Source organism: Prenolepis imparis, unplaced genomic scaffold, assembly GCF_030444845.1.
Source record: "Prenolepis imparis isolate NDT839.2.m4 unplaced genomic scaffold, iyPreImpa1.0 SCAF_31, whole genome shotgun sequence".
Lineage (NCBI taxonomy): Eukaryota > Metazoa > Arthropoda > Insecta > Hymenoptera > Formicidae > Prenolepis > Prenolepis imparis.
In genome coordinates, this window is record NW_028141189.1 from 16,313 (window position 1) to 27,041 (window position 10,729).

Below are 10,729 nucleotides of genomic sequence, written 5' to 3' on the forward strand. Positions count from 1 at the left end.
AAACGGTTTACTGGTAGAAGAGGTATATGTGCTACGCTACAAAGTGATTGTGGAACAAACTTTGTTGGAGCTGATGCAACTTTAAGACGTTTTTTTCAAGTCATCTTCTAATGAATTACGTGACCTTGCCTATCTTCTCGCTAAAGATAACACTGAATGGAAATTCAATCCTCCATCAACCCCTCATTTTGGAGGAAAGTGGGAAGCAGCTGTAAAATCTATTAAATTTCATTTACAACGAATTTTAAAGGATACTATATTAACGTATGAAGAAATGACAACGATAACTGTACAAATAGAAGCAGTGTTAAATTCAAGGCCATTATGTCCTTTATCAGATGATGCATCTGACTATTCACCCCTGACTCCAGGACATTTTCTTATTGGAGAAGCACCAACTACATTACCGGAACCGAGTCTATTAACTGAAAAGACATCTTTGCTTTCACGCTGGCAATTACTTAAACAGAAAGTAGATCACTTTTGGTCAAGATGGTCTATAGAGTGTTTACAAAGGTATCAAGCCATTTCTAAATGGTATCACCCTTCGAATGAAATAAAGGAAGGATCCTTAGTATTAATTACGGATGAGCGTTACCCGCCAGGAAAGTGGCCCCTCGCAAGAGTCATACATTTACATCCAGGACCAGACGGTTTAACCAGAGTTGTTACAGTGAAAACTGCAAACTCTATTTACAAGAGACCTATAACAAAATTATGTATTATCCCAACTGATCCTGAAATTCATTCAACAAATCTATTGTTGAATGCGGGCGGAGAAAATGTATAGGAAAGTCTATTCGAATCTTTCATAGAGTACCGTGAGAAAAGAAAAAGATCTGGTTGCTATGCAGCTGTTTTTCGTGGTTCGTTTTATGTTTGAATCGACACGATGCGCATCGTACGGAAATATCAAGATCATCAGAGATACATCGAAATATATTTGGTTAATTACATATATCTGGTTAGGAAGGTCGACTTTGTCCAATTGGGGACATCATGTAAGTACATATCATGATAGTCGATACCTTCCATCAAGCCAATTATTTGAGGCTAGCCATAAGGTGATCATCCAAATTCTATCTTTGCCTTATGGTGATTAATATATCTTTGCCTTATGATGATTTATATCTTTATCATCCAAATTCTATCTTTGCCTTATGGTGATTAATATATCTTTGCCTTATGGTGATTTATATCTTTATCATCCAAATTCTATCTTTGCCTTATGGTGATTAATATATCTTTGCCTTATGGTGATTTATATCTTTATCATACAAATTCTATCTTTGCCTTATGGTGATAAATATATCTTTGCCTTATGGTGATTTATATCTTTATCATCCAAATTCTATCTTTGCCTTATGGTGATTAATATATCTTTGCCTTATGGTGATTTATATCTTTATCATACAAATTCTATCTTTGCCTTATGGTGATTAATATATCTTTGCCTTATGGTGATTTATATCTTTATCAAATTAATTCTATCTTTGCCTTATGGTGATTTATATTTTTATCAATCTAATCTTATCAAAGCTGATTAATATTTTCTCTGCCTTAAAAGGTGATAACTGAAAACTATAAAACTCTTATTCATATTTTGCCTTACGGTGATATTATCCATAATCATTTTTATCTTGCCTTACGGTGATATCATTTAATTCATATTTTAATTATATTTCCTAATTTCTTTAGAGACGCAGGAATTCTTTACAGATATATATATATATATATATATATTTCCTGGTTCCTGTTTTGAATCCTATAAATATTCTGGTTCCTGTTTCTAAGATGAAGACAACTCCTATATAACCTGTACTACATTCAGTCCTGTACATAATATGAAATAACGTCGTAAAACAAGGAAGGATTATACATAGCAAGAATATAGAAAGAATTGATATTAATCTTGGAATAAGAGTTAAGAAGTTACGTTCGGTACGTACAAAAATTACATTTTATTGTTATCGAACATTTTTTTGGAAGAAGCAACAGAATCGAATATGCCTGCACAACTTCGAGAATTATTTGCTTACATTTGCATCTTTGGAACTCCAACAGATGTACCAACTATTTGGAATAAATATAAAGATTTCATGATTGAGGACTTTGTACATAACAATGTTGTAAATCCTGAAAATATGGCTTTAAACCATATACAAGGAATTCTGATAAATAATGGAAGTAGCTGTGAGAACTTCCAATTGCCAAATACAACTCCAATAAATATTTACGTAACAGAGTATAATGTGGATGAAGAAAGAATACGTGGTGATTATTTATTATCGACACTAAATGCTGAGCAAAAGCACGTGTACGATATAGTCATGCGAGCAATTGAAAATGAAAATGAAACTCAGAGGTTATTTTTTATTGATTTGGGTTTGCAGGAAGTGGTAAAACATACCTATTTAACACATTTTTAAGTGTTATTCGAGCAAGAAACGAAATAATTCTTCCATGTGCTTCAACTGGAATTGCAGCCACACTTCTGAAAGGAGGAAGAACTTATCACTCTCTGTTTAAGCTTTCAATCCCAATTGATGATGGAGCTAAATCAAATATTAGAGGAAATTCTCAAGGTGCACGAGAATTGATTAATGCCAAATTAATCATATGGGATGAAGTGAGCATGACTGTTGGACATGCTTTAACAGCAGTTGATAAACTTTTAAAGGATTTGATGAAGAATCCTCGACCATTTGGAGGAAAAGTAATTTTATTTGCAGGAGATTTCAGACAAAATCTCCCAGTAGTGCCTCATGCACAAAAAGCAGCTATAATTGAATCGATTGTAAAATACAATCCTATATGGAGGAACGTAACTCAAGTTAAATTAAAACAAAATATGAGAATTGCGGAAGAAAAAGAATTTTCAAATTGGCTAATGCAACTCGGAGATGGTAAATTATCAAATAAGGATGGACTACATCTCGATACAATTGAAATCCCCAAAGATTTTATATCAAAAGAATCTCTTATTAATGAAATTTTTGGTGATAGAATCACCATGGAACGGATTAGAGAAAATCCAGATCGAGCGATACTTTGTCCTAAAAATGAGGATACTTTTAAAATTAATGACACAATCCTTTGTCAAATGGAAGGAGAGGAAAAGGAATATCTCTCAATTGACTTTATTGTAAGTGATGATCCACAGGAGCAATAAAATTTTCCAACAGAGTTTTTGAACTCTCTGACACCTTCTGGAATGCCAGTTCATCGACTTAAAATAAAAGTCAGTGCTATAATAATCCTATTAAGAAATTTAAATACTAAGAGAGGACTTTGTAATGGAACAAGATTTATTGTAACTAATTTGAAAAATAATCTAATTTATGCGGAGGTTCTAACTGGTTCTGCTAGAGGACAGAACTTAGAAAAAATTGGGATTTATTTGCCACATCATGTATTTGCTCATGGTCAACTTTATGTGGCATTTTCTAGAGCAACAAGGGAAAGTGTAAAAATTAAGATTGATGAATTTTGCAATCAAGGACATCTAATTGAAGGAAGTGAAAAATGTTTTACAAAAAATGTAATATACAGAGAAATTTTGTAAATTGAAGAATTATGAAATTGTATGAGACCTAATAATAGCGGGTTAGCGGTGGGTACATTAGACGTAATCAAAAAATATTTGAGTAAGGAAAAAAAATTGGTATAATAATTAAATAATAAAAAAAAAAATTTGTATGAATATATATTTACTAAACTAATGTTTCAGATTTAAAACATATTAAATTGTGTGGAAATTAAAATAACAAAAAAAATTAATATAAGCAAACAAAATTTTAATTATAAATATTTAAGTTTATGCAAAACAAGACGCAAAATACAATATCAGGGAGTGAAAAAACAATAATAGTAGTCATCTTCGAAAAATTTGCAACATTTGATATAAATTTTGTGAAAATCGGTCAAAAAATATGCAAGTAGTTCGCGGTAATACAGACAGAACAATTAATCTTTTGTGTTAAATCAGGTTTTATAAAGGCTTAATGAGAACCGCGCGAAGCGCGGTCCGAATTATAAAAGCTTTGAGGACCGCGCGAAGCGCGGTCCGAAACGCTAGTATCTATATAAGTGCCGTAATAATTATATTTATATTATTCTATATATATAAAATATTATTTGTCTTTCTGTATGACCAAGAATTATTTATTCATTAGTTCATCGATTTTCTTGATGAATCTTTTCTTTTCGTGCTTATTATGTTTTATATTAATTCTTTATATAGGCACACAGCAGCTTTTTTTATAGGCGCACCGCAGCCTTTTTTTATATGCGCACAACAACCTTTTTTTATAAACGCACAGCAGCCTTTTTTTATAGGCACACAGCAGCCTCTTTTTATAGGCGCACATCAGCCTCTTTTTATAGGCGCACAGCAGCCTCTTTTTATAGGCGCACAGCAGCCTTTTTTTATAGGCGCACAGCAGCCTTTTTTATAGCCGCACAGCAGCCTTTTTTTACAGGGGCACAGCAGCCTTTTTTTACAGGCGCACAGCAGCCTTTTTTATAGGCGTACAGCAGCCTTTTTTTACAGGCGCACAGCAGCCTTTTTATATAATTCTATATATTTTTCTATCTATCTATATCTATTTTATATAATTTTATAATATAGATTTTTATATAATTTATATAAATTTTTTTTATATAATTTTTATATAATTGAATTTTTAATATCTTAGAAATCTTTTTTTCATATAAGAAAAATATAATAAAAGTGTAATTATTAAATAATATTAATTACAAATATTTAAACACAATTATTACAAATTTCTATATATATAATTATGTAAAATATCTACCGTTTCTCCCTTCACTCTCCCTCTTCAACGTTATAACTTCGTCTATTACTATTTCCTTTCTCGTAAAATTTTACACCTTCGACTCCTTCTTTGTTGTGCGGATTTTATTTATTATAACATTTTCTATTTTATTTGACCTATCCATTATGATTTAACGTAATTTAATTTGAAATCAGCAATTTATTATAGATAAATTTATTAAATGACTCACGTTAAAAAATCGAAACTCATCCCTAAGGTGTGATTTTTACAAAATTACACCAAGAAGTAATTTTTGAAAAATTTGTGTATGTGTTTTTGCATATGTGTGCAATTCGTGTAAATAAACCTTTAATTTGTATGCCTTGACTATAGTAACATTTATCTTCAATATTATTATTTTATGCGTACCACATTTCTTTCAACTGTTCTTTGTAGTTAATGTCACACATCTCTAATTACTACGTATAATTGTATAAATCGGCTTCTAATTAATCAAGATGTCTATATCTTCTTTCCCTCCTTCTTCCTCTCTCTCTCTCCCGCCACAAAACATAACAAAAATTTATTTACATAAATAAATAATTATTTATTTATATAAATAATTTATTATTAATATTATTAATATTATTTTTTTATTATTAATTTATTATTAAATAAATATTTTATTGTTATTAATATTATAAATATTATTTTTTTAATTATTTATTTATTAGACAATATGTAAGATGTGATTTGCCAGTCGAATTTTTAAACAAGGTTTAAGATTTTATTGACCAACACTGACTAAAATTAATTCTTATATTATAAGACCTTACTTGGGAATAATCTCAATTCGAGATTTATTTCCCGACTCCCCTCTAACCCCCCTATAAAATTTTAGGCGAGAAAAATATAGATCCGAAAGTCGCTGAATCGGGAATCGAACCCGAGACCTTTCGCTTGCCGGGCGACTGCTCTCACCAACTGAGCTATTCAGACCCTTCGATTCTATACTTTTCTCTGCCTTGATAAACAATTTCAATCAACACCATTATTAGGTCCAGGTGTGTAAATAACAATATGTAAGATGTGATTTGCCAGTCCAATTTTTAAACAAGGTTTAAGATTTTATTGACCAACACTGACTAAAATTAATTCTTATATTATAAGACCTTACTTGGGAATAATCTCAATTCGAGATTTATTTCCCGACTCCCCTCTAACCCCCTATAAAATTTTAGGCGAGAAAAATATAGATCCGAAAGTCGCTGAATCGGGAATCGAACCCGAGACCTTTCGCTTGCCGGGCGACTGCTCTCACCAACTGAGCTATTCAGACCCTTCGATTCTATACTTTTCTCTGCCTTGATAAACAATTTCAATCAACACCATTATTAGGTCCAGGTGTGTAAATAACAATATGTAAGATGTGATTTGCCAGTCGAATTTTTAAACAAGGTTTAAGATTTTATTGACCAACACTGACTAAAATTAATTCTTATATTATAAGACCTTACTTGGGAATAATCTCAATTCGAGATTTATTTCCCGACTCCCCTCTAACCCCCCTATAAAATTTTAGGCGAGAAAAATATAGATCCGAAAGTCGCTGAATCGGGAATCGAACCCGAGACCTTTCGCTTGCCGGGCGACTGCTCTCACCAACTGAGCTATTCAGACCCTTCGATTCTATACTTTTCTCTGCCTTGATAAACAATTTCAATCAACACCATTATTAGGTCCAGGTGTGTAAATAACAATATGTAAGATGTGATTTGCCAGTCGAATTTTTAAACAAGGTTTTAGATTTTATTGACCAACACTGACTAAAATTAATTCTTATATTATAAGATATTTATTTATTAGTTTTTTAGTTTTATTATTGTTTGTTATTTTTATTATTTATGATGTTAGTTTATTAATTTTTTTAAATTAAGTTTTGTAAACTATAATTTTTACATATAGTATTACTGTTATTGTTACGTATCCCATATTGCAAATTGTAGAAAATTTAATTATTAATATTATATTTGGGCATATCTCAAACAAAAGTTGTAATATTTATTCTATTAATTTTGAAAAAATAATTAAATTAGCGTATAGAAATTTAAAAAGCAGCGAATTTTATTAAATAATAATTAACAAATAAAAATTTTTAATATATAATTTTTATTAAATATCTAAACATGTAAAAAATACAAAATACACATATTTAATAATTTAAATAATTATTTTATACCAAATTATATTTTTTTAATTTGTTTATCCTTTTTTTCATCATTGTCATTATTATCTTCTTTCCGCTTTTTATTTTTTTCTGAAATTTATCTTTAAATTCATTCTTCATACACTCCTCCTTCTTTAGCTCCTCTAGTTTTTTAAATTCTTCTAATGCCATTATTAATACATGATCTAGCCCATCTTCAAGTACTGAAATTTTTTATTTATATATATAGATTAGGTTATATCTTTATATATATGTAATAATATTAATTTAAATAAAACGATTGACAAATTTATAAAAAAATATTTTATTTAAATGAATTAATTATTGTTTATATTTTTATTATTTTGAAATTCTTCAATTTCTGTTGATATATTTAATTGATTCATCGTTATATTTTTAATTTCAAATCCATTTGTTTCATTTATCAGAACATTTTCTATTTCTTTCGGTATATTATTTTCTTCCACAATTGAATTTTCAAATTCATTTGTATTTATTTGATCATCTTCAATTACTGAAATTTTTTAATTAAAACATATATATAGATTATATGTTAATGTGATAATATATTAATTTAAATAAAACAATTAACAAATTAAAAAAAAAATATTATTTTATTTAAATAAATTAATTATTATTTATATTTACCATTTAGAAATTCTTCAATTTCTTTTTCTATTTCTTTCGGTATATTATTTTCTTCCATGATTGTATTTTCAAATTGATTTGTATTCGTTTGATCAATGATGACATTTAATATGTGAAACCAGCTACTTATATATATAGATATAGATAGATAGATAGTCATTTCTGAAATGACATGTAAATAAAACTCATCACCTCTAAGGGGTGATTTTTGCAAAATCTCACTGAACAAAATAATTTAAAAATTTTTACGATTTAAAAAAAACAATACATTAATAAATAAATGCTCTTACTTAATAACACCATTTAACAATCACGCCACTACCAAAAGATGATTTTATTAAAATTATATGTTTCTCTTTTATAACTACAAAGTTTTTTAACATAAAATAACATTTTTTAAATGCGCACGCGCGTGAGTAGATGCGTGGGTGGGTGAGTTGGGCTGTAAAATTAAAAAAAACCACATAGTAGCCATCTCTAATAAATTTGCTAAATTTTGCTACCAATTTCTTGAAAATCGGTCAATAAATTTGTAAATGCGTGAGTGGGTGCGTTGGTGGGTGCGTATGTAGACAAAAAAAAAAATCACATACAGTAACCATCTTTGAAAAATTTGCTAAATTTTAGTACCAATTTAGTGAAAATCGTTTAATAAATGTGTGAATGCGTGTGTGGATGCGTGGGTGGGTGCGTAAGTAGACAAAACAAAAAAAATCACATATAATAGTCATCCCCGAATAATTTTCGAAATTTTGGTACCAATTTCGTGAAAATCGGTTAACAAATTTATGAGTGCGTGGGTGGGTGTGTGGGTGGTTGCGTGGGTTAGCAAAAATTAAAAAATTAAAAATTTGAAAATTTTAATACCAATTTCGAATCGTTCACCAATTTCGTGAAAATCAGCGAACAAATGTATTAGTACGTGGGTGGGTGCGTGGGTGGTTACGAGGGTTTGTTAAAAAAAATCACATATAATAGCCATCCCCGAAAAATTTGATAAATTTTGTTACCAATTTCATGCAAATAGATGAAAAAATATATGATTGCGTAGGTGGGTGCGTGGGTGGTTGCGTTGGTGGGCAAAACTTTAAAATAACCATAATGGTCATCCCTTAAAAATATTGAAAATTTTACTACCAATTTCGAAAACATCGGTTAATAAATATGTGATTGCTTGGGTGGGTGCGTGGGTGAAGGTGTAAAACAAAAAAAATCACATATAGTAGCCATCCCCGAATAATTAGCGAAATTTTGGAACCAATTTATTGAAAATCGGTTAACAAATGTATGAGTGCGTAGGTGGGTGCGTGGGTGGTTGCGAGGGTGGGTTAAAAAAATCACATATATAGTAGCCATCACCGAAAAATTTGCTGAATTTTTTTACGAATTTATTGAAAATCGGTGAACAAATGTATAAGTGCGTTGGTTGGTTTTTTGAGTGGTTGCGTGGGTTTTGCCCACCCACGCAACCACCCACATACAATGTTTTGGAACACCCTAAACACATTGGCGTAAATGGCGTAAAAATCTGTGAAAAAATTATTTTCAGGAAAACATACCCTCCTCTATGAGAAAAAAAAAATTTTTTTAAAAATTAAAATAAACCCCACAGCAGCCACCCCCGAAAAATTTGCAACATTTTGGTACCTGTTTCACAAAAATCGGTCCACAAATGTGGAAGGAGTTCGCGTACATACAGACAGACAGACAGACGGACGGCACTTATATATATAGAACGCTAGTGAGTAGATGCGTGGGTGGGTGAGTTGGGGTGTAAAATTTAAAAAAACCACATAGTAGCCATCTCTCATAAATTTGCTAAATTTTGCTACCAATTTCTTGAAAATCGGTCAATAAATTTGTAAATGCGTGAGTGGGTGTGTTGGTGGGTGCGTATGTAGACAAAACTTAAAAAAAATCACATACAGTAACCATCTTTGAAAAATTTGCGAAATTTTAGTACCAATTTAGTGAAAATCGTTTAATAAATGTGTGAGTGTGTGTGTGGATGCGTGGGTGGGTGCGTAAGTAGACAAAACTAAAAAAATCACATACAGTAACCATCTTTGAAAAATTTGCGAAATTTTAGTACCAATTTAGTGAAAATCGTTTAATAAATGTGTGAATGCGTGGGTGGGTGTGTGGGTGGTTGCGTGGGTTAGCAAAACTTTAAAAATTAAAAATTTGAAAATTTTAATACCAATTTCGAATCGTTCACCAATTTCGTGAAAATTAGCGAACTAATGTATTAGTACGTGGGTGGGTGCGTGGGTGGTTGCGAGGGTTTGTTAAAAAAAATCACATATAATAGCCATCCCCGAAATATTTGATAAACTAGCGTTTCGGACCGCGCTTCGCGCGGTCCTCAAAGCTTTTATAATTCGGACCGCGCTTCGCGCGGTTCTCATTAAGCCTTTATAAAACCTGATTTAACACAAAAGATTAATTGTTCTGTCTGTATTACCGCGAACTACTTGCATATTTTTTGACCGATTTTCACGAAATTTATATCAAATGTTGCAAATTTTTCGAAGATGACTACTATTATTGTTTTTTCACTCCCTGATATTGTATTTTGCGTCTTGTTTTGCATAAACTTAAATATTTATAATTAAAATTTTGTTTGCTTATATTAATTTTTTTTGTTATTTTAATTTCCACACAATTTAATATGTTTTAAATCTGAAACATTAGTTTAGTAAATATATATTCATACAAATTTTTTTTTTTTATTATTTAATTATTATACCAATTTTTTTTCCTTACTCAAATATTTTTTGATTACGTCTAATGTACCCACCGCTAACCCGCTATTATTAGGTCTCATACAATTTCATAATTCTTCAATTTACAAAATTTCTCTGTATATTACATTTTTTGTAAAACATTTTTCACTTCCTTCAATTAGATGTCCTTGATTGCAAAATTCATCAATCTTAATTTTTACACTTTCCCTTGTTGCTCTAGAAAATGCCACATAAAGTTGACCATGAGCAAATACATGATGTGGCAAATAAATCCCAATTTTTTCTAAGCTCTGTCCTCTAGCAGAACCAGTTAGAACCTCCGCATAAAT

The 10,729-nt window shown here is 30.3% G+C and overlaps 1 protein-coding gene across 1 annotated transcript; it reads left to right on the forward strand.

Moving 5' to 3' along the window:
* The first annotated feature begins 274 nt into the window (after positions 1-274).
* On the forward strand, positions 275-790 carry LOC145946944 (uncharacterized). The gene has a single exon (XM_083056700.1). It carries the CDS (start codon positions 275-277, stop codon positions 788-790), a length of 516 nt encoding a protein of 171 aa, XP_082912826.1.
* The last annotated feature ends 9,939 nt before the right edge of the window (positions 791-10,729 follow it).

Coding starts and splice junctions, on each gene's coding strand:
- LOC145946944 (XM_083056700.1), top strand. CDS start 275: ATGACAACGATAACTGTACAAATAGAAGCAGTGTTAAATTCAAGGCCA.